Raw genomic sequence first — 23,018 nt, forward strand, 5'->3', positions numbered from 1 at the left:
AGCTCGTGCCTAGGCAACAAGAAAAGACGCTCGTGTGAAACGTTACAGTCCCGTGCGTAAAGACCCATGCGTAAAAGTAGAGGGGAATCCAAAATGAGAAATTTCATCTTAAAATATCTAAATTTAAAGTTAAGATTTGCTCTCTTTGGGATGAAACCTAACCTCACCTCATTGTTTCCTAAATTGCCGGCCATTTTGATGATTTATTGGAGAACTTAAGTTTTGATTTTTGTATTATTAAACAACAAACAAAGGTGGGAGAAAGTCAAGTCAAAGTCAGGTCACAAATCTCAACATAAACAGCAAATTAGAACAAACTGAAAGCATTTATAATCACAGTATTTTTAACTTTCCTCTGATATTTCATGCGACACTAAATTCTGAGTGAATGATGATGTTGTAGCACACTTATTGTCTTTCACACCCCATTATATTCAAATAAGATTATCAGATTCCTGGTGAAATCTGAAGGCTGATTTGTTATAGGACTGGAAAATGAAGAGACTTGGATGCAGTGAAGTCAGCAAGTGCGCGTAAACCATTTGTGTGCATCATTTGAGGTGCGAGTAAATGAGTTGGCACGCCTGCATCTGTCTTACAGGTGTATGAATGAACCAAAACCTGCGACACCTTTCGTCCGTGATGAAACCTCTGGTGCCACATTGATAAATCATAGCCTTCACCTTCTTCTATTCCCTGTGCGCTCACTTACGGCGAGTGCCGACACTTCACCATTCACGCTTGGCGCCTTTACGTTTGTCAGTCGGCCCGCGGGGCGAAGGTGTAACGAGGGTTATTAACATTTCGCATTCACGCCTCCACTACACAATAGACCACGCGTGCCATTTGGGCAGCTGTCTCGTGCTGGCGCGCCGTTTAGCGCCACAGTTGTTGGACATTTGCTCGTGCAAATCCTTTGATGCTGCCTGGCGACCGTGGGAAAGCTGAGTGACAGCGACGGCGCACACGTCTCATCTTTTGTGGCTCCTGAGCTGGAGCCCGAGGTCCCTCAGGGGTCGTTCGCTGATGTAGATTAATTAACAGCCTTGATTGTGTTATAGCTGGGGCGCATCGTTATGACACCAACACTCTATCTCAGCCTGACCTTTTGGCTAATTAAGAGGAAAGGGGGCAGCCCACTCATGCGTAAAACGTGGCATTATCAAATGTGTCCAGCTCCAGTGCATAACATACAGCAAAGAAACGTACAAATGAACAAATTATCTGTTTTCTAACCCAGTGACATCAGGTTTATGGAGAGGATTTCAACTTTGTTTTAACCTGCGGAGCCTGCTGCTGAGCTCCTGCATGGTTTGCAGTCGTTTTTAGGGAGTCTTTGACATCTGGTAAGTGAAAAAAGAAGAGGTTCATTGTTGATCACTGCCCTATCAATACAACTACATGATATTCAGTAACCTTTCAGCCACTTTCCTCCCTCAGTTGATACAGCCTTGCACAAACACAGGAGACATTAACATGCTGTCCACAGTTTTCATTGGAGGCACCTCTTCAAGGTCACCTGTGAATTATCCAGTCAGTGGGCCATTGTAACTGGAAGGACACATTTGTATATTTCTATATATATTTCTTTTTTGTGAGAACCAGAGATTAAAGGAATAATTCACCCAAAAATGGAAATTAAGTCATTATCTACTAAATTGGGTGAAGTTTTATCGTCCAGAAAACATTTCTGGCACTTCAGAGCAGAAAGGTGTGGCAGCATTCTCCTAAACTGCTGAGCAGAAGTAGATGGGGACTGAAAAAAACAAACTTGACCGACTTGATCCAGGTCTTCAGAAGCCCTGTGTGAACCCAAATTGATTCGTAAACACCATAATTTAAGCTGAAATCTTTGCTGCAGGTGCTGAGCTGAAAGTGTAGCGCACCTCATCTGAAGTGCGTCTGAGCTCGACTGCGTATCGTCGCTGTAAATGACATCTTTTCAAATCATTTTGAGATCTCCGGGCTTCAAGAGACTTGGATCACGTGGCTTGTTTTTTAACATGTATAATTTAAAACAAGTTCCCATCTACTTCAGTGCTGCAACGCTCTTTTGCTGTGAAGCTCCTGATGTTTTGTAGACTGCAAGGCAAAGAGAAAGGAAGGCAAATGTGTCTCTACCTGGCAAACAAAATTAAAACTGTTTGTCTGGAGTTGGGGGGTCTTTTGTAATTTCTGTGAACCAACCCTTTAACACAACCCCCGAGTTCTCTCATTGTGACCTGTTGGCTCACATTAATCTGGACAAAGCACCATCTGGTTGTGAATACAGAGAGTCTTTATTGTAAAAGAGGTAGAGAGAATACAGGTGTTTCACTGTACAGAAAAAAGACAGCACTGTTGATATACTCATTCAAACCCTTAATGTGGACTCAGACGCGCTTCATTCATCTTACAGGGACACATAAGCCCGGTAGAAAAGAAAAACAAACAAACAAAACAGAGAAACAAACACACAAAATCTTTGGATTTTTCTCTATTGCCCTCTCATTCGCTAAATGCATTCTCTCCTTCTGAGCTGTTAAAATGAAAATAGTTGTAGCACTAATAATAAAACAGCAATAATATTAATAATAATAATGATATAGTGTGCTAGAAACCGTGATAATGCTGTAACCCCCCCTTCCCTCCCACTCCCGACCACAAACACACCTCAGTAACATGTCAAAAGTAGTGGAAAACAAACCCAACAACCCTGATAATAAAACCACACCTGCATGCACACAACACACACACACCCACACACACACCCACACACATCTCCACTCTAGCATCCGTGCACTCAGCTAATCATACAAACATAATGATGACCAACGCTGAGCAGTAAGAAAAGGAAAATAAAAATAAAAACAGTGTACATTTAAAATAGGCAAACCAAACAAACAACGTACAAAAACAACTGCAGCCAAGTCATTCTTTTCTGTCTTTTTCCATCGTCAAACTTTCCGTCGCTGTCGTTCTGTGCCGGTGGGGCGGGGCCATCAGTCAGAGTTATCCGAGTGGTCGCTGTGGGGCGAGGCGCCGGACGGGGGAGAGTGTCGACCGTGCCAGTTCCCGTTAGCCTGAGAAGTGGAGAAAGAAAGATGACTGTCAGAGGGCAGCACGGGACTTATGTCTGCATCGTCACAGTGTCAGTTTTCACAATAACGCCAACTATTCTACGCAACCTCAAGATTTTTATCACTGATTTAATATATTCTGGGGAGCTACTTCCCGAGATCAAGTGTAAAAAATACGTTTGGATTTGTTTTGTCAAATCTGAGGTAATCCACAAAAAGACTAACACCAACAATGCGACAGTCGGTCTCTCAAAACTTTCTTTTTTTTGGCTCCGAGTCCACAAAGTTTTCCACTCAACATATAATTCTTTAAAAATAGTTCGCAAATATATAGCTTCTTACTTTCCTGCTACCTCAACACGCAGCACTTTGTATTTTTCCTTTTCTGACTCACTCTTAAACACAGAGTACCAGTCGCTCTTTTTGATGTAGCTCCTTTTATATTTATATCAGTGTTTTACTGTGTCCTGTCTTTGACTGTGCTGTGTTGTGTTTGCAATGTATCTCTTGCAGATGCAAGCAGTCATTTCCTATAATGTTTCTGTTACTTTCTGTTTTCACAGGAAAGGTAATTGCCAACAGTTTTCAGCAAACATTTCTCAAACAGGAGAACACAGTGCATTTGTTCTTATCATACACATGATCGCCTTCAACTAAACTACTGTGCCTGTGCGTGCTTATCAATATGAAGAAACATGTCATGCAGTGCTACAGTTTGTGGACAACAACAGAGCTCTATGCCACAGCGGATATGAGTCTTACGAGATCAAATCATTGTTGGTTGCGATGCGTCAAAAATAACACCAGCCTCATCATTTAAATCTGAGCATATTTGTGTAAAACAAGTGTTATCATCAAGTACCTGCACGCCCATTTGGTAAGCAGACTGCTCGCCGTTCACAGGTGGAACCCCGAGGAACAGGTCCGCTGACCCGGACAGAGAGAAGGACCCAGACCCTAAAGAAAGACGAAAACAGGAGAGAAAACTTAGCACATATATAAAAATATTGGCAAAATGTGGTTGTTGTAGCAGTTTAAGGTCAAATACTATGAATGCTATAATATAATGCTATACTGTGAATTAAATTGCTTTTAAATGTGAAAGAGTCTGAATGTAAAAGGGAACAAAGAACTGCAACATTCAAAAACACGATATAAATCACTCTCCATTATGTCGAGCTTGAATTTGAGACCTGTGTACAGCATGTTACTGCCCCAGCTGTCACATTAGGATTCATACATCAGCTCCCCAGCTAATCCAAGTCAGTAGCAAACTAATCCTAACCCTGTGCCAGGAAAAGTGTGGCTAGCAGCTGCAGAGTAGGCAAGTTACAAAAGAGAATTGTGTTGCAGATCAGTTCGAAAAACACACAACAAAATCGGTATTACAGGTGCGACTCCACACACGTTAGTTTCCACAGCCTCGGGTTACTCATTGTGTTCAGGCGCACGGCTCAGTCGTATGATTGACAAGTTCCGGGACGGAGGCAAATTCAGGCAGGAAAAGGCGGAACGGACGGTATAATTAACTGCCTCCAGACGAGCAGCTGCATACTGTAGCGTTCATTGTCTTGTGGTACCTGTAGAGTTTGGAGTGTGCGGAGAATCGTCTCCCTGTCTCGCCCCCAAGGCCGTCTTCATGGCATAAAGGTTGGCCTCCTCCTGGAACTTGCCAATGTTTTTCTTGTAGCGGATTCTCTTGTTGCCAAACCAGTTGGAGACCTGGCAGAAGAAACACAACAATACGGTGAAATCAACACATTTTAGAGAGTAAAAGATCAGCCCTGAATGAATGCTGTCTTCAAACTTAAGTTAACCTGTTTCTTTATTTGTTTACTGACACTAAAACTCGATTACAGACAGCTTTAGAAACACTGACAGTCCTTCTTAGATGTTGTCAGAACGTTAAAGTCAGCGGTTTACCTGAGAGATGGTGATTCCACACTGTTTGGCGAGTTCCTCTTTGGCTTCTTCACTTGGGTAAGGGTTGGACAGGTGGGAGTAGAAATACTCATTCAGGACCTCTGTGGCCTGTTTGCTGAAGTTGCGTCTTTTGCGCCTGATGAAACAGAAACAGGTAATAAGTATTGGAAAATAAACAACTTTAGTAATTACATTTTGTCACAAAATTCCTTTCAGACAACAACAACGCACGCCTACCTGGCGTCAAGGAAGCGGGACCTCAGGATCATGACCGCCTCACAGGTGCTCTGCTTCAGCTGGGTCTGGATCGAGCTGAACTTGCGGTGGATGATCCCCACCATGCGCTCGATCTCCCGCGGAGTCACGGGCCGTGTACGCGACTGCTCCCTGAGCAGGTTCATCACATGGGTGGTGAATTCAGTGCATGCCTGGCGAGGAGAGGCATAAGACGACGGACAGTGAAGGAAGGAAATGTGCAAAGCAACGGAGCTAGGTGTATTATTTCAAACTGGGTTGTTATGATTTAGCAAAGCCAAGTCTGAATTTTACAACGTGACATTTTAACTGTTTTTGTCAAGAAGACGTTTTCATCACGTCACTGTAAAACATTCTGAAACTGAAAGCATAATTTGTTCTTGCCAGTAAGCGTGTTTATTCATGTATAAGCATAATTACTAAAGGTCTTATTACCTGGTATGTCCCGCTGGCAAATTCAGCATTCAGAATTTTAGCTCTACATAACTTTAGTGTAGGTTTCTCTCAAGTATTGCATGTGCAGCAGGTTGAACAGGCCACTCAAACAAATATAAGTGTATAATTCATGTTGCAGGGAAAGCGTATCGTATGTTGCTGATTAGTATCATTAAAACATTCAACAACAGATTTAAATGTGTTTTGAAAAACAGCACACAAACAGGCTTCAGTGTAGGTTGAACTATGCGTTGCTCTTATAATCTTAAGATGCCACGTCTCAAACAGAGATACGGAGCTTACACCTGGTGTGTTGTGATCAGCAACATAAGGAAAGAAGTGAATTCCCCCGACAGAGAGAAGTTATGTGACTGAACTCTAGACCTAACATGTCAATGGATTACGCTTCTGGCGAGCAGGCAAGCGTGTACAGGCAATGTCAGCTCTCATCTCCTGTTGCGACACGGTACCTGCTCATACTTCTCCAGCTCAGTGTGGTAGATACTGCGAATCTGGCTCAACTTGCTTTTGTAGTCGGAGTGCTCGAGCGAGCTGTCAGGTGACATCCCTCCCGAGCTGGTGGCAGCAGACACAGCAGCAGCGGCCCCGCCGCCCTTCTCTGGCCCCGCTACACCCTCCGCCAGCAGCATGTTGTCCAGTCGCACCAGCTGAGGATCCTGAGGTTCATCCTCCTGGGCGTTCCTCATTGACAGACCTGTCAATAAAATAAATGTCACTGTCTGTCTGTGTGTGTAATGCAAACAGAAGACTGTATGTTCAGTAGGGCTGCAGGATACGGTCAGATAAAAATAAAAACTCACAATGCAACTATTTTGACAGATATTACAATTGCTGACTAGAGAGCCAAACATTTGGTTGCAGGTCTGGATGTTTTTTGCAGTTTCAGGGGAAAACATATCAATTTGCAATACATGTGCTACAGGGGTTGAGTGAGAAGAGATAAATTAATCAAGTTTTAACACAGAAAAATCATATTATAGCCGAGGAATACCTTCAGGTTCCCATAAACTACAGGAAAGTAACATCTTTTTAAACTGAAAAATCTAAAATGATCAGTTATCTTTTCATAACAGCCATGAGAAGCAGGAAATCACCGGTTATCAGTATCAGCTGAAAGAAATCCTTATCGTGCATCCACAGACTAGACAAACTTCACCTCGCTTTGTGCATCACTCTCATGTTTACAGTTTGTAGTCACTCTGCTGGGATATTTATTAATAACCCATGTCAAAACATCCTTTTGCAGGGCTCAGTGCAGGGAACGGTAATTTGGCTTAGAGCGAAACTTTGCACTGTGTCTTTGAGGGTATCTGTTTTTAGATGCAAAGGAGTGATTTTAACCAAAAGAAAGAAATGATCTCTTACTGCGCAACATAAAAATATCCGGCAGCATTTCTCATCACCGTCTTATTCTTCTGTAACATGATCTGCCGGCGAGGAGCTGAACTGTGCTCAGCTCTTACTGTACATTTATCAAACCAACCAGCAACATGTATTGCAGTGGGCATTGTTTGCTCAGCTGCTGCCTCTATTTTTATACCAAACAGCATTTTAGCTTTCATAATTATATGAATCATCCAGTACGTTTGTTTTTCATATTACAAGTAAACATACTGAGTTAATAACAACCTGAATCAAATTAATTTTATGTGTGTGTGTACACTTGTTTTTACTTTATTAGCTTCTGGTGACACATTGTCAACACAGTCTAATAACACTGCAATAAACCAAGAATCCGGTGCACGTCAAAAAAAAAAAAAAATCAGCCAGGTGTGTTTCACATTAAGAGGCGAACACAAGACAACAAAACACATGAAAACATTAGAAAATAAACGTTACCAGTTTTTTCCTTGATCTCACACAGGACGCTGAATAAAGCAGGTTTCATTCGGTGACAGTTGAGTGCATGTTTCCTGCGCACAAACACAAGAAAAACACGACTTGAAGCCAGCTTGTAAACAACAGGAGGGAGGGCGACCACATGCAGATGAACCAAAACAAAAACACGAATTAAATGACTTGACTACCTTTACCGGGGCTACGTTAGCAACCGTTAGCTTCCGACTAGCAACGAGCTACGGAGGCTACTCGTCAATGGTAAGCTGTCTGAATCGAGCTAAAGTAAGTCCAGGTGTGTTTTTTTATTTGTTTACGATGTAATTAAGTCTTAACACGCGCGAGAAACCGCTGTGTACATGTTTGCATTAGCGCTACCTGTTAGCCACCTATTGTAGCCTCACCTTGTTAGCCTAGCAAGCTAACAACAACGGCTAACGCTAGCTACGTTTTAGACCAACGCTGCTCAAAGAAATGCGTGTTTGTAAATGACAGCAAAGAAACAATAAGCACTTGCTGCATTTAAAGCAAATGAGCGGGTAATTAAAAACAACAACAACAACTTTGTTTACGTTAGCTAATTAGTTAGCTGCTGGCTAAACAACCTAAACAATAGACTGAAGTTCAGGAAACTTTGCCACAGCGAGTCGGAGTCGGGGGGGAACAAAAACACAGCTTCAACGTCAAAAACATTAAATTAAATAAAAGAAATCAAAGTTGTCACTTACTTTGCTTGTGCCTCGTCCAAACTTTGGTCGGTGATGGTCATTATCTGCTGCAGTATGTCACCGATATCTCTGCGGGTTTCATGTCCGTTCTCTGTTCCCTCGAGGCCCGAGTCCCCTCCGTCGGACCGATGCTGGGAGGCTTGGTGAACCGAGTTGAGTGCGTGCATCCCGGGGTGGCCGCTCATGCCGAGTCCCCGGCCGTTGGAGGGCCCGTTGCCCGTCAGAGGCTGCTGCTGCAACATTTTTCAGCGACGCACAGTGGCGACGACTGCTGCCCGACTGTGCTGCTCACAGACTCACAGCACAGCCTGAGCCGAGGCACCGGGTCCCCTAGCGATTGGCAGGAAAAGGTACAAGCCATGTCAACACAACACACAACACAACACAACATGTGATAGACGATGCTTTTCTGTGCAGGGGGGGGGAGTAACACTGCTGGATTAAACATGACCACAATGACAAAACAGCTGCAACCCCCCCCCTCCTGCATCATTTTTCAGAAAGCAGAAGTGTGTGTGTGTGTGTGTGTGTGTGTGTGTGTGTGTGTGTGTGTGAGATCCAACAAAGTAAAATGCAGATTATTGGCTCTCCTTGTCATCCCACAGTCCTAATCCTAGTTACAAGCATCCACAGAGAGACTTTGAGATTAAATGAGCTTTTCATAATTGTCTCAGGTTTAACAGTATAATCTCACTCAGACAGCTTTTCTCACTTGTCTAACTCCACTTCTCGTTTTAGCAAAGCGAGTCAACAGGATGTGTGCCAAAACCACAGCAGTGTCAGAAGCACTGTGCGCCTGTTTCAACACGTTGCACTACAAGCCTGTCATAATCAAGTGAGCAGCAGTTTTTAAAGCTGCTCACAGCTGCTTTGACAGCTTATAAAGGTTTTTTTTTTTATCTCAAATGATGGAAAACCTTTGCTTGGGAGCACACCTATAAAATGCAGGACAGGGTATCTCTTGTAACGGCAGTATTTCATAATAGAGAAGGACTTGACAGATGTGGGCGAAATAAATAGGGGTGGGCTGTGGTAAGAGGAACAGGAAGAGAGGAGACGAGAGAGAGAAGGTAGCAAGGCAGACAGAAAGGGCGAGAGCTTGTCACGTCGGTATGTGAAACTCTTCAAGCAAGTTTTTTTTTTTTGTCTTCACAAAGATATTGGCAAGACGAGTGACGAGCTAAAAATGCTTTGCTCCATCGGTGGTGACTTCAAGAGATGATGATTTGAGGACACGAAGTTCAAAGGTAAGAATCAAAGTACTGATTTTATATGTTCGGCTCACTTTGGGGCGCAAAACAAGAGAAAATGTTCGTAGAAAAAGATTTACAGAGGCGCTTCTGGGAATTTTTTTACAATATGAATCATCAGGCAGCAACGAGAAGGTGATGTCTGAGACAGTCATGTTGTCAGTCACCTTTGTTGTTGTACAGATGACAGGATTATGACTTACAGTTGGATTTTCAGCTGAAACATCTGTAGCCAGCAGACTAGAACCTGCTCAACTGGTTTCACACGCTCGAAAGACGTCTCCATGTGTTTTCCAAGCTATTACGTGTCATGTTTGCTGAGAGATTTTTCTCTCGAGTATCGACGATGGGGTCCTCAAAGTTTCTGACCTGACACCTTTGACCTAACTCCCGCTTCTGTGTATCTTCCTGTCAGGGGTTTCGACAGTGAGATTAATGGACTGCACAGAGATCAAGGTTGAAATGGCTGAAGGGGGGCTGCTGGAGCCTCTCGTCATCACCGAAGAGGGAGACGTGACCGAGGGTGTCGTTGACAGAGGGGGTGCGAGCAGTTCGGCTGTCATCGCTGAAAGCTACAGCGGAGAGTCGGCTCTGAAAAAGGAAGAGGAACACACGGGAGGGAACAAGACTGAGGACTGTGTAGCAACTAAAATGTGTTTTGAAGATCAGAGCCAGGAAAAACAACAAAGCACAGCAGAGGAAAGCCAGACAGAGGAGGCTGTTGTGAGTGAAGAGGAGAAGCAAGAGGATGAAACTGAGAAAGTGAATGATGGACAAAACAGAGGCGAAAGTACGAGTGAAGGGCAGACACGTGAGGAGATGAGGATTAATGAAAACGCTGAGAAGCCCAGGGACACAGAGGCAACAGAAAATGACCCTCAAGTGGACATAAAGAGGTTGAATTCCTCTGAACAACAACCTGAAGGGACAAACAGCGCAGAAGAGGATCCAAAAAAGGTTTGTGGACTGTTTTTTTTATTTTACTTCCCCTGTGATTAGCTCTCTGTTTGTAACACTCTTGACATTATCAACCAGCCACCATTTACTCGACAGGAAAAAACAGTCTCACGATGGAAAAAACAGTGGGTATCATTTTGTAACGGAGCATGTGGGAGTACGTAGGTGTCGAGTGAATTCCTTTGCTGTGCCAACAAACAGTCTGTGCCACTCACTGAGAAACCTTTTCTTTCCCTCCCTCCCTCTCTTGCTCTTTCTCTACCACCTACCCGCGTGTTCGCAGGCTCACCGGTTAACTCCTGAGTTCCCGGAGGCGCTGTACGAGCTGCTCTTCACCCTTCAGGAGGGGAGACGGCTCAATGACCAGCGCTGCTCCTTCAGGCTGGAGAATGGGGTCAGGAGGAGGAGGTGCCACTCTGAGCCCAACACCACCAAGCCTGCCAACAGAGGTGAGAGGCGCTTTTTTGAGAAGCTGTGCTCTGTATTTTTACGTAATGAAACCGATGCAGCTGTTTCACTTGTTTCCATGTAATGATGCTGACTCATGTCGTTCAAGCTGAAACAACAAGAAACCAGCCGTACCCCTATGTGACTCAAGAATGTTTTACAAGTCGTGCCGTGCGTAGTTTCCCCACATCTTTTCTCTGACCGCTGACCATCAAAGCTCCTTTCTCTTCTTTTCTCCACAGTCCACTTTTCCTCCATGACTTCACTGCAGAAGGAGGAGTTTTTTGATCTGGTGGCCACCGCTCAAGCTCGCCGGCTGGATGACCAGCGGGCGCCCCTCGAGGGTTCGTCACCGCCAAAACCAAAAGGCAGAAGTTTCAGAGGCAGCTTTAAGCAGCTCTCCTTTGTGAAAAAGCCTGCACCAGCTCCTGCACCAGTTCAAGCACCAGTTCCTGTCCCCAAAGAGGATCTGTATAATATGATTCTCACGACACAGGTAAGCAAGCTATTAAGGCAGTGTGCAGTTACAGCAGAAAACATATTGTGTAGGGACTTTATTTGATTATTTCAGGCATTCATTTTGCCACTTTCTCCTACAGGCCCAGGGCAGGCTGGAGGACCAGCGCAGCAGGGCTCCCGGCCCCATGGACGACGAGGACTTCTTCTCCCTGCTCCTGAGGGTCCAGGGGGGACGCATGGACGAGCAGCGGACTGAGCTACCGTGCTTGCTGCAAACCTGAGATTGGAAATTAAAAAAAAACTGTGGGGCTTCAGTGGGAGCCATCCAGTGTTGCAGCCATTTTTAGCCTGATTTTCTGTTGAAACAGTTTTTTTTTTAATTGCTTCGTTTTAGGGAATTGCCTTCCCTCTTGATAGTGTTCAGTGTTAAAGCTGTTGAGTTTGCAGCAAAAACGCTAATTTGAGCAAACAGAGCTTTTTAATGTGACTTGAGGGACGTTCCTGATGAGATTGTGAAGTTTACTGCTAGTTACTTTTTTTTCTTTCCTACGAATAGGATCAGTAGATGTGCTTTCTTATCTCGCCAAATTTTTGGATTTTATTGCGTGTCTGCGATGAGTCGGTTGAATGATTTGTGTGTGCAGGGAAGCAGTCTACTGGTCTCTCCAATGCTTTTCCTTATTTGTACAGTAGATATATTAAACACACCAAGGATAGTGGTGAAGCGATAATAGCTCCAAGGTCGCACAGTACTTGACTGTATATGGATAATTCTCCACCAGAAAATAAACAGAACATTTATCTGAGCCATTTTGCATTTACCCATTTATTCCCTTTGTCCAAAATGTCAGGAGAAGAAGAGATTTAACTCTTCATCAGAGGATCTGTATTCTTTCCTTTCGTTTGTTTCGGCGTATTTTTGCGTATCTAACACACGAACGTGTAACTCGAAACATTTTAGCAGTGACCCGAACAAGGAGGTGTAATACCTGTTCTGTTATCTTCATCATTAATCATCACAGCCATGCAGGCTCACTTTCCCATACACTAGTGATAGTGTCTAATCTTTTTACAGCATCCTGTTGCACATAAATCAGAACGTTCGCATGGAAAGAGATGAGGTAGTGATGTCCCATTTAGGGAACAAATGAGGCGAAGATAAAGGTGTTAATTTCTCACAGAATTAGAGGACTGGAAGGGGGTTGTTATCTCAAAGTTCCCGAATTTTGATTTACATTACTGAAGGTCACATTAACTCAACGGCAAAAAGCAGATTTATGCATTTGATGTGTGTGTTTTAAGGGTTGATCAAAGAAGACTTGACACTTAACATAACATCAAACGTGAAGGTCAATATTGCAGACACATGGATATATAAAACACCTGAAACTTGCAAAATTGCTGTTTATAATCAAAGGCCACAGCGTGTCACCAGCCAGATAAGGCCTTCTGGAAACCTGTGACCTCCCCTGCTGTGCGTTTAGCTCAGTCAGCTCAGAGCAACAGCTTTCTGAGGAAGTCCTGGTCAGTCTGCACAAGTGAGGTGAGAGTTGACAAGAGGTTGCTGTGCCACTTCCTCAAACAGAGCACATGTGATAGCAACACTTCGACCAACACTGCTGGTTTAGGGGGGAATACTTAACTCATCAAAAAGTTTAAATGTCAGACGTGAGGTCAAGGGTCATGTTATATCTCCAGATTATTGATGAGACAGCCTTTATTCTGTCACGTGACCTGCTCTTCTTGGCCCTCTGCTCTAAATCATGAAGCAATACCAAGTGAAACATTTCAGATGAAAAGAAGAGGACCACAGGAGGGGAAGAAAAACATGCAACAAAGAGAAGCCACATTTTACACCAAAAATTGTGAAAGATTAAAACAGGAACAAACACCAAACAGGCCAGTTAACAAGAGTCAAGTTCCACTTTTAAAATGGAGGCGTGCATTTACACAGGGCTGGGTCAGTATAATGTGTCATTCCTCTTGTCTCGCTTTCTTTCAGAGACTAGACTTTGAGTGTGTACTATATTTATTTATTTTATTTTCTATTTTCTAGATGTCTGGTTGAAGGTGCGATGTTGGGGTATTTACTGATTTTAGATTCTTAGTCCCACAATGAGGACATTTGCATTATCACAGCAGCAAAGGGGATAGCAAAAATAGAGCATCAATTAAAGTGAAAAAATATAATTTAAAAAAGCAGTAAGAACAATATAAACAATATAAATAAGAAACAAACCTTCAAAAATATTTGTCTTCTTTTATGACATTTTTAAAAATTATTTATTGTTTAGATTTTCAAATATATTTGGATGATAGATATTGCTTCAGTATAGTTGCCAGAAATAGATTAAATAGATCAAATCTTATCAAGTTACAATCAAGTGGTTAATGAATACATTACGTCTATGTTTATCTTAGGTCCATTTAAATCACTCCGTGGTCAGGGCTTTTATTTATTTATCTATTTATTTATTTATTTATTTATTTATTTATTCATTCATTTACTTATTTATCTATTTATTTATTTATTTATTTATTTATTCACTCACTAACTCATTTTAAAGTTAATTTAGCTGCTGCTGTTTTTTTCTATGAAGCCCCGCCCACCCGGCGACGTCACGGATCACTTGACAGAAACCTAGGACTTTTGTAGAAGGATAAGACGCGAACCAGGAAGTAGAGGAGTATGTAAAACTGAGTTTAACCCATGACTGTCTCTATGGTTTCACTATATTTTTTTAATAGTCGATGTTTTGTACATTTTATTCACTTACATTAACATCAGCTAAGCAACGATTATGGTGTAATTTGCTTATTAAAAGTGTCCCGTGAGAAGACCGTTGGCGTTAAGCTAGCTGCGCAGGGCGTCACTGTCTCATCCCGCTGTTGTTGTCCCAGACCCAAACAAGGATGTGGCTGAAGATGAAACTTACTGGGAGCAAACTGGGAACTAACCACAGTAGATATTCATGCTGAAGACGAGATAAGAGTCTATTGAGGACATAGGTGAGGAGGAACGCACTCAGACAGAGGTGGGTACAGGGTGTAAATTTAAACTTAGCTTGTGCTGCCACTGACTTTACTTCCCCTCCGTGTTTTGAACAGTTAGCAACAACTTGCATTAGCCTCTGCTGTGGTTTACTGTCACTGTCAGACTTTCAGATGTATTTGTCTTTTTTTAACGCCTTTTCTGCCTGGAGCTGTAGGTTTTTAACATAATACAAAGTGTTTTGTTTTCTTACTTTTCGCAAATGTCACAAGATGCTGCTCCTGAATCCAGTGTTCAACAATCAAGGCACAAATAAACTTAGCTTGTCATTTAACATACATACAGATTGTTTGTACACAGTTGAAACTGGACCAGTGGAGTGTAATCAGGACATTTACTGAAGTACTGTGCTGTACTTGAGTATTTACATTGTATGCCATACACTACTCTAAATAAGTTGGGTTTTTTTCTCCCCTTTTTGCTCCAGTACATTTATTTAAAAAGCTTTAGATATTGTTTATGTTGCAGATTTAAGGGGCACTATGTAGTTTTGGAGAAAATTGTATTATTTACAATATTAATGAGGTAATAATATAAACTCAGAAATGCTTATTTTTTCCATAACTGTATAAACAAGCTGTTCTCAGAGGAAAATAAGGTCCCAGAACACTGTTTGAAGCTAGAAAGGTGGCAGGGTCCGCCACATATAAACAAAGTAAAACAGTATGAAACTGTGTTGTCCTTTAAGGTCAGTTTCTTTATTAAGTTTGTTCAGTCATGAAAACTAAGAGAGTTTGTTTATTTAGTTTGTTTAGGCATAACAATTAGCCAATGAAGATCTTTCTCTACTGATTAAAATTTCTTCCCCAAAACTACGTAGTGCACCTTTAACATTATTAATACAAAATATAGTCAACAAGTTCTGAAGTATCGTTATAGTTTAAGCTACTCAGCAGCAGTGTTATAAAAAGTACCAAACAGTCATACATGAGTAAAAGTAAAGATTATGTGTTAAAATATGACTCTTAAAAGTAAAAGTGAAAGTCACTCATACAAATAGTACTTGAGTAATAGTTTAAAGTATTTGATATTAAATGTACTTAAGTATCAAAAGTAAAATGTGATTGCTGATAAATAAATTAATTTAAAATGTGATGCTTGGCTCTGATGCAGCATGCAATCTGCAAAGTAACTAGTAACTAAGGTTATCAAATAAATGTAGTGAAGTGGAAGTATAAAGTAGCAGAAAAAGGAATTAGTCAAGTAAAGTGCAAGTTCCCCAAAATCGTACTTAAGTACAGAAATTGAGGAAATATACTTATTTACATTTGATCACTGCTCAGCAGAATATGAAATAGGTAAAAGTATCTCCACCTTTATAAGCTGCAACATCAATGTGATAATAATTATTACTTTTGTCGGTCGACTTAAGTAAAACTTTGAAGGCAGAAGACGTTTAATGGAAACTTCTGCACTGTTGTATTGGTAGTTTTAGTTGGACTGGACCAGATGACGTAATTTAATACTTGAGTATTTTGTTGAGTTTACTCACTTTACTTGAATTTTTCTCATCAGTGGAGGAAAAGCCATTCCGTAAATAATTTTAAAATACGACGGCAAGAACAAGCAGTTTCCTGGTTCATCTTGGGGATGTTTCTCTATAGAGTTGTGTAAAGGTTAAATCCCACTTCTCTACACATTATAGTACACACAAGCCTCAGTTCCTTATGCAGGTGTTTCAGAATAGGTTCACTTTTTCTTAGTCTGGGAACAAATCTCAGTCAAGACTTGTAGGTTCTTCCAGACTATGTGTAGCTTTTCATAAACAACATGGCTGATATAAGGCTTTTAGCTTCAGCTGGATTTTATCATGCATTTTTGCACAGGACACGGACCGTAGATTCTGTCCCGTCACTTATATTAAAATTGATTCAGGAAGGAGTCTCTTTGCAGCTACTGTGAACAGGAAGAAGAATTACATCCACTTTAAATGTACATTTGAGTATATCAGTATCATTCTAACATAAACCTAAAACTATCCATGTATTCGAATACCTTTTGTAGTTGTAAGTACTGTATATATTTACAAGTTCTGACTCTTTTTCTCAGATGCTGCTGTACCTGTGCCTACTGATCTTCTGTGTGCCACTAGGGGGCGACACCTCGCCAATCAGCTGCTACAACGACAAAGGAGATGCAGTTGATTGGTAATTCACAGATAACATTACAGGCGTTTAAAAATACACTCTATCATTTCTTTTAACCCCATTATAAAGATAATTACAATATTTAAACAATAATCTTCAAAGCAGTTTAATATCAAGCTCTTCTGTTTGAGTCTTTACAAATGTCTCTCAGATGGACTTACAGTCTTGTTCTCCTTTTCTTAGGTTTTATGTGTACAAGCTGCCTAAAGAACATGGCAAAAAATCCCACCAGGGGGGTGAGTTGTATTTGCTGCTGGAGAAAGGGAGTGAAGGATGGACTGGTGGGAAGGAGACAGTGAACGACACCACAGGAGCTTTGGGCCGGACAGTCGGACAACTGTACTCGCAAGGAAAGGTCTGTTTCCATCAGGCGCCTTTTTGCCTGTAACAAATACTGAAGTTTATTTAATTGAATTGTCATTATCCACATCTTAAGCTCAAGCTGTATCAGTAGTAAAGCTTCATAGGTTCTTCTAGACATCAGCAGATGTTTTATGTTTTTGCTTCAGCAGATGTTTTATGTTTTTGCTTCAGCAGATGTTTTATGTTTTTGCTTGCTTCTGCTTTTTCGCTGCAGTCCTGTGACTTCTCATTTCATAAACGGACATACTGAAAACTATGATAAGCTTTTGTGCTAGAAGTGTTTCTGCTAACTAAAGAAAGAAACTGAGAATGAGAAGTGAAATTTACTTTGTCATTTTTATGCAGTTGAGCTGTTTTTCTCTGAACGGCTGTGGAAAAGGTGACAGAGTAGTGTCAACAGCATGGTCACATGTTTGTGTACTTCAACCTATCATATCAATGTTATGCTCTTTTATTTTATTTTCAGCTGAAGTGTGTTTTTTGTGTGTGATACGAGCCCGAGTATGACGGTTTTTCATTTTAATAAATCTCTTCACTCTTCACAGGACACAGAGCTCGCATACATCCTTTACAATGACCAGAAGCCACTTGTGGACTTGGGTGACAGATGGGTTCACAACAGTGGAAGCAGAGGGGGGCACACGAAAGGTGAACACTGGCGCAGTCAAGCTCCAATACCTGCATAGACCAGATAGGCTCCAAGAGATTTGACTTTCAAAGTCAAAATCACACATTGGACAACAGTGTATGAACTATGCCAAAGCAAAAATGTGCAAAATAAAGACTTTCTTTAATCAAGCTTATTATACACCTTATACTGTTGACTTAGACACTATGTCCATGAAAAACACATCATGCTCTGCTTCAGTTTTGCAAACAACAGATAAAACAGAACTATTAAAATTCAGGGACTTGTCTGATTTTAACATTCATGAGGCCAAAAATGTCCAACTTATAGTATCCAAAAAGTTGTGATTAATGGGAGAGAGACAATATGATGCGAGAGGATTATGCATTTAAAGGGGCTGTAGTTTATATTTTATAACAATATATCAAATGACAAAATGTGAAACAGACCTTTTGTTGTTGATTTGTCAAGTCAAGTTTCCTGTTGTTGTTCACTGTAACGGCTCCCATAATGTTGTGGTCATTAACCTACTGTACACTGACTGCTCAGCACCAAATGGCAAAGAAATTTCGCAACTAGCTGCTGAATGTGAAGCATTTAGCAGCTAAACAGCCAAATACTTTCCTCAGGAGTTGGTAGAGCCCAGAAACAGAGCTAGAAAAGAGTGAATATTGGACTTGACTGGACTCCAAATGCATAATAATGTTCTGTAACTGCAGGATGTGTAAATAATAACAGTTTGCTGATGATGTGAAAGGTGATGATATGCTTATTTCTGCTGCCCATGAGTCACTGTCATTGTAGGCTTAAGAAACAAAGTAACCGATGTAAAAAAATCATTGTATTCCCGTTAAAGTGGTGGATTAATGGAACAGTTGTAGTGAGGAGCTGAACATTTTTGGCACAATTTCAAAGTTAAAAACAAAGTTGAGTTTGTGGAAGGAAAAACTTGATGTTTTTTGCTGACAATTTAAATATCTGTGTTCCTCAGGTGTTGTCCTGCTGGATAAAAATCAGGGCTTCTGGTTGGTCCACAGCACCCCTCACTTCCCCCCGGTACGACAGGCAGGACAGTACTCTTACCCCGGCAGCGGCGTGAACAACGGACAAAACTTCATCTGCGTTACGTACCCGCTCGACCGCTTCCAGGCCATCGGTAAGCCCTTTAATGAGGCCATATGCTGCAAACCACAGACAGAGTTCCTATAAAAGTGTAATTTATTCTTTGCAATGACGTTTAAATGGATAATGGTGTTAGATTACAATAACAGGATAAGAAGATTCATACTCTGCCTTCTGTCTGCTACTATATTAGGAATAAATATGCTTTAATTAAGAAGTACATCCTTTCATCCTTTCATTTTTCGATTTGTTTACAATAAAAGTTTAAAAGATACGTCAGATATCTGCCTTTGTCAAAAATAATAACGCATTACTCAGGATATTAAATCACAAGTTGTGTGGCCAGTGAAGGTGTCTTCTAGGAGCCGTCTCATCTTGAAAGGAATTTCTCCCATCGTTATTGTCTTGTCGTCACCCAGCACTTAATAATCCAGTCAGGTGTTGACACAACAACAATCCCGATCCAAATTAATCAGCGTAAACAGGTGTCATCACCATGTCACCGCGCCGCCCGTGCAGTTACCTGGCAGACCCAGCAGTTGGCACAGTTGCTATGGCAGTGCCTGGGGTAATGTAATTAGACTGAGGTGTGTTTCCATAGAGATATCGGCGCTCACACTGCGGCATGCATGTGCTCCATCAGATTCTCGCCTCGCCAGCTGGGATGTGGAGAGTGTGACTGCGTCCGCCGTGACGTGGACACAAGGCGCATAAATGTTTTGTCAAACAGCAGAAGGCGATCACAGCCCTGTCACGTTTCATTTTCCGGCACCTTGCAGCATGAATTTGCACGTTAATGAAGGGAAACTGTGGGGTGACACCGAGTTCATAGAGACTTCCTGTGTCCTTCCTTCATGTGTCGACTAGAATGCTGTCAGAAATATTTTCTTTCTTGTGTTTTGGTTAGCCTAATAAGTGATTTGATTAGCACAACTACCTCTGTTTACAGAATGGAGTCAGAAACTAAGCCAATTAAATGATTTAGAAATTGATATAAGATTAACCTATTTTTCATGGTCGACTAAAAGTCATTTATCAGGCAGCAAAAGTCCAAAACCATGTTAGCATCTCTGCTAGAATGTACTTTAGCTGACTTGAGCTTTGAGCTAATTGCTAACTTCAGCATCATCCTGGTCCAAAGCAGTGGATCAACAGACCAAATGACATTGCGATCTCTCAAATGTGAAGATTTGCTGCTTTTCTCTGATTTTTAATTTAGTAAATTAAATCTGTTTGAGTTTTGGACTGTTGTGCTGACAAAACAAACTGTTTGAATGAGCTACCTTGGATTGAACTCTTTAGAAATTCTGATGATCATTCTTCCACACTAATGACTGTTTATAGACTAAATGATGAATCAATTAAGCTGAAAATAATGGGGCTGGTAAATCAATAATGAAGTGTAGTCTTTAGCTGCATCCCTAATGGAGCGCATGGAAAGACAGTAAGTGCTTAATGTGGTTAGAGGTTACAATCAAACTGTAAACCGCATATTAATGTTGATTTTATGTATGATATAAGTAAGGAACAACTTGCTTATCTTGATCCATCTTTCTTTTTTTTTTAAGTTGCTGATGTTTTTGTAGAATTTCTGCGAACTCTTTCTCCAGATAACATAAATAACATGACATTAAGATTTTTGCACAGGGAGCAATCTTTTGCAGGAGGGGTAGGAGGCACATTTTCTCCACTTAAATGCACTCAGCGAGAGAGAATTCTGAGAATTCTGAATTGCTACCTCAAGAAGAGGAAGATAAATACGTACATGTTTTTTTCCCCCTTGCAGTTAACACTACACATGGTCCTTCCACTGTACAGTATGTGTGGTTACACTATCCGTCTATCATCTGTTGCTGCGCACAGTTGCTGCAGTGCCTCTGCACCAATGCCACCGAGACAGTGCTATTCATTTTCTGTACTCAACAAACAGAGTGATCCTGAAGTGCCGTTAGCAGCGTTTGCCTTAAATCTAATTTGTTTTGCACCACAGGAGAGCAGCTTCAGATCAATCAGCCTAATGTGTACGACTGTGACGTCCCCGAGTCCTTGGCGTCCCTGGTGCCCGCGCTGGCTGCCGTCTGTAAGAAGAAACAGCTTTCTGGTCACATCTTTCCACAGATGAAGCCTGTGTCCAATCGCAGCGTGACGCTGACCTCAAAGGGTGGCACCGACTTCATCAGCTTTGCCAAAGGAGCCTCTTTTGACAACGGTACGACTTTGAAGAAATAAATGTGGTTTCAAGTCTGCTCTGGCCTCAGGTATGCAGGTATGAATAGGCCAATGTGAGCATGTTCATATTTGTGATATTATTACTCCCTCCTTAAGGGACGGTGCACCCCAAAATCCAAATTACATATTTTTCCTCTTGCCTGAAGTGCTATTTAGTTGTTTTGGTGTAAGCTGCCAGGTTTTGGAGATCTCAGGCGTAGAGATGTCTGCCTTCTCTCGAATATAATGGAGCTGGACGTCACACATCACATCGCAGCCGCGGACAAAGAGGCTCGCGCTCATGACAGCGTGGGATGTAAAAATTTATGTTGTCTTCCTCTGCTGAGCTTCAATGTTCGGTACATTAGGTAGCTAGCTTCTTGATACTGCAACCTTCTGCACTGTGACACAGAAAGCAAATAGTTCCTGTATGAAACTGCTCACAACAAGGTCTGTGGATTATATTGAGAAATCAGATTATGATTTTTAGAAAAAAGACATTGCTGTTGACCTTTTATCAGCGTTTCAGAGTACAATATAGTTCCTTTATATTCTCGGCAACTCACACCAAAACAAACTAGACGAATAAATAGTGCTATAAGTAAGAGGAGAAATATGTATTTTTGATTTTGGGGTGAACTGTCCCTTTAACACAACAGTTCAAGTTTACAAGCAATAAAACAATGAAGACATGTTCCTATCCATCCTTCCTCTCTGCCTCATCAGACCTGTACCACTCCTGGGTGGCCCCAACCCTCCAGTCAGACCTCCTGGTCCAGTTCTGGATTCGCTCCACGGGCATCCTCCCCTCCGACTGCTCGCTGGGCTGGAAGGTCCTGGACATCAAGGTCATCAACCCGGGGCAGACGTTCACCTTCAAGGCTTCTCAGGACCACTCCAAGTGGGCTGTCAGCACCCAGGCGTCCAGCTCGGGGGCCGGAGGAGGCTGGGTGTGCGTGGGAGACATAAACCGGAACGAGGCGGAGGAGAAGCGAGGCGGTGGCACGGTGTGTCTGCATGACCCGGTGGTGTGGAAGGCTTACAGGACAGCAGCGCTGCAGTGTGAGGCTTGTGGAGGAGGAACGATCCAGTGTTGATAAATCTCGCAGGAATCAGATTTGTCTGCTGGGCATGTTGGTTTTTAAGGGAAATGTTTAGTACGATGGATATATTCGTTTTAATGTGGTTGTACAGTTTTTTACATTTTTGTGATGGTTGTAAGAGCACAGGTAAAAAAATAAATAAAGAAATATCTCAAGTGAAATGGCCAGATCCAACTTAGGCAGACTATCATGCATTAATGTAGGACCCCATCGCTCACAGTAAGAATCAGACTGAGAAAATATGTTTTTGGGGCCTTTGAGGCACAAAAAGCCATTTTACTCGTTCAGAATGATCATTAGTTGTAGTTATCAAGGGCTGTTACATCCTCCTCTTCAAGCTTAATGTGTACAGAACAATGCTGGAGGAGTAGAAGTAGTCAAATCTGACAGGAATCAGAGGGCTTTAAGAGAAATATGGTGCTCATTTTGTAAAACACAAAAGCCTCAAAGTGCCACTGTAAATGAAAGCGTTTGTTCAAGTGTCTTTGTGACCACTGGGTACTGCTCTGACTGAAACTGAGACGAGGTGGCAAGTTATATAAAAGCTGCCTCGCTCAGCTGAACTTCTGTTTAAATCAACACTGGCTGGTTTGTGGGTTCGTTCTCAGGGAGTGCGCTCAGCTTTGCTGGTTAAAAATGTATGAAAATGGATTTTATGGGATTTTAAATGTATGAACATTAATTGATTAATTGCACTATTTAACATTCAGACACTGACAGCATTGAGCAGAGAGGAATGCTTGTGCTTCAGGACTGTTTGTGGTATTAACTGACCTGGTCTGACTGACTATACATTTAAAATGACACATCGCAAGCTGTTTTTTTATTATTATACACTTTTGATTTTATAGTCGCATCACATTCCCACATATATTCATATATTTTTACCTTGATTTTGCTTGAAGAAAAAGATGCTGGCTGTCTTGAATCTTAATAAAAAGACTAAAAAAGAGGTGTGTTTTTGTCACTGATGTATATTTTCTCACCTTATTCATAAGAAAAATAGATGGATGCATGGAAAATAT

General features: G+C 41.7%; 3 protein-coding genes across 7 annotated transcripts; 2 read left to right on the forward strand and 1 right to left on the reverse strand.

Annotated features, from left to right (window-relative positions):
- Window positions 1-2,257: 2,257 nt before the first annotated feature.
- pbx2 (pre-B-cell leukemia homeobox 2) lies at window positions 2,258-8,601 on the reverse strand. The gene is made up of 8 exons (XM_084358224.1): window positions 8,258-8,601; window positions 7,533-7,606; window positions 6,143-6,387; window positions 5,220-5,410; window positions 4,983-5,118; window positions 4,640-4,781; window positions 3,922-4,016; window positions 2,258-3,062 (listed from the first exon to the last, which is right to left on the reverse strand). The coding sequence occupies exons 1-8, from the start codon at window positions 8,497-8,499 to the stop codon at window positions 2,982-2,984; spliced, it is 1,206 nt and encodes a 401-aa protein (XP_084214350.1). The 5' UTR covers window positions 8,500-8,601; the 3' UTR covers window positions 2,258-2,981.
- Window positions 7,613-12,176, forward strand: gpsm3 (G protein signaling modulator 3). 4 transcript variants are annotated; one of them, XM_084358229.1, is made up of 6 exons: window positions 7,613-7,824; window positions 9,415-9,504; window positions 9,923-10,464; window positions 10,748-10,913; window positions 11,154-11,407; window positions 11,511-12,176. In XM_084358229.1, exons 3-6 carry the CDS (start codon window positions 9,943-9,945, stop codon window positions 11,649-11,651), a joined length of 1,083 nt encoding a protein of 360 aa, XP_084214355.1. In that variant the 5' UTR covers window positions 7,613-7,824; window positions 9,415-9,504; window positions 9,923-9,942; the 3' UTR covers window positions 11,652-12,176. The 4 variants fall into 4 exon arrangements, with proteins under 4 accessions (XP_084214355.1, XP_084214352.1, XP_084214354.1 ...); XM_084358226.1 differs by having other exon boundaries at window positions 7,613-7,814; XM_084358228.1 differs by having other exon boundaries at window positions 7,613-7,790.
- Window positions 12,177-14,138: 1,962 nt separating this feature from the next.
- On the forward strand, window positions 14,139-22,945 carry dnase2 (deoxyribonuclease II, lysosomal). Of its 2 annotated transcripts, none has more exons than XM_084356809.1 (7): window positions 14,139-14,379; window positions 16,472-16,569; window positions 16,753-16,924; window positions 17,478-17,580; window positions 18,552-18,716; window positions 20,673-20,891; window positions 21,617-22,945. In XM_084356809.1, exons 2-7 carry the CDS (start codon window positions 16,472-16,474, stop codon window positions 21,985-21,987), a joined length of 1,128 nt encoding a protein of 375 aa, XP_084212935.1. In that variant the 5' UTR covers window positions 14,139-14,379; the 3' UTR covers window positions 21,988-22,945. The 2 variants fall into 2 exon arrangements, with proteins under 2 accessions (XP_084212935.1, XP_084212934.1); XM_084356808.1 differs by having other exon boundaries at window positions 14,142-14,405.
- The last annotated feature ends 73 nt before the right edge of the window (window positions 22,946-23,018 follow it).

Source organism: Pagrus pagrus, assembly GCF_965226575.1.
Source record: "Pagrus pagrus genome assembly, chromosome: 7".
In the NCBI taxonomy this organism is placed as follows: Eukaryota; Metazoa; Chordata; class Actinopteri; order Spariformes; family Sparidae; genus Pagrus; species Pagrus pagrus.

Coding starts and splice junctions, on each gene's coding strand:
- pbx2 (XM_084358224.1), bottom strand. CDS start 8,499: ATGTTGCAGCAGCAGCCTCTGACGGGCAACGGGCCCTCCAACGGCCGG. Junction 6,388..7,532: donor TGAGATCAAGGAAAAAACTG/GTAACGTTTATT, acceptor TTTTATTGACAG/GTCTGTCAATGAGGAACGCC. Junction 5,411..6,142: donor AGCTGGAGAAGTATGAGCAG/GTACCGTGTCGC, acceptor TCTCCTCGCCAG/GCATGCACTGAATTCACCAC.
- dnase2 (XM_084356809.1), top strand. CDS start 16,472: ATGCTGCTGTACCTGTGCCTACTGATCTTCTGTGTGCCACTAGGGGGC. Junction 16,570..16,752: donor AAAGGAGATGCAGTTGATTG/GTAATTCACAGA, acceptor TCCTTTTCTTAG/GTTTTATGTGTACAAGCTGC. Junction 18,717..20,672: donor CGACCGCTTCCAGGCCATCG/GTAAGCCCTTTA, acceptor TTTGCACCACAG/GAGAGCAGCTTCAGATCAAT.
- gpsm3 (XM_084358229.1), top strand. CDS start 9,943: ATGGACTGCACAGAGATCAAGGTTGAAATGGCTGAAGGGGGGCTGCTG. Junction 10,465..10,747: donor CAGAAGAGGATCCAAAAAAG/GTTTGTGGACTG, acceptor GCGTGTTCGCAG/GCTCACCGGTTAACTCCTGA. Junction 10,914..11,153: donor CACCAAGCCTGCCAACAGAG/GTGAGAGGCGCT, acceptor TTTTCTCCACAG/TCCACTTTTCCTCCATGACT.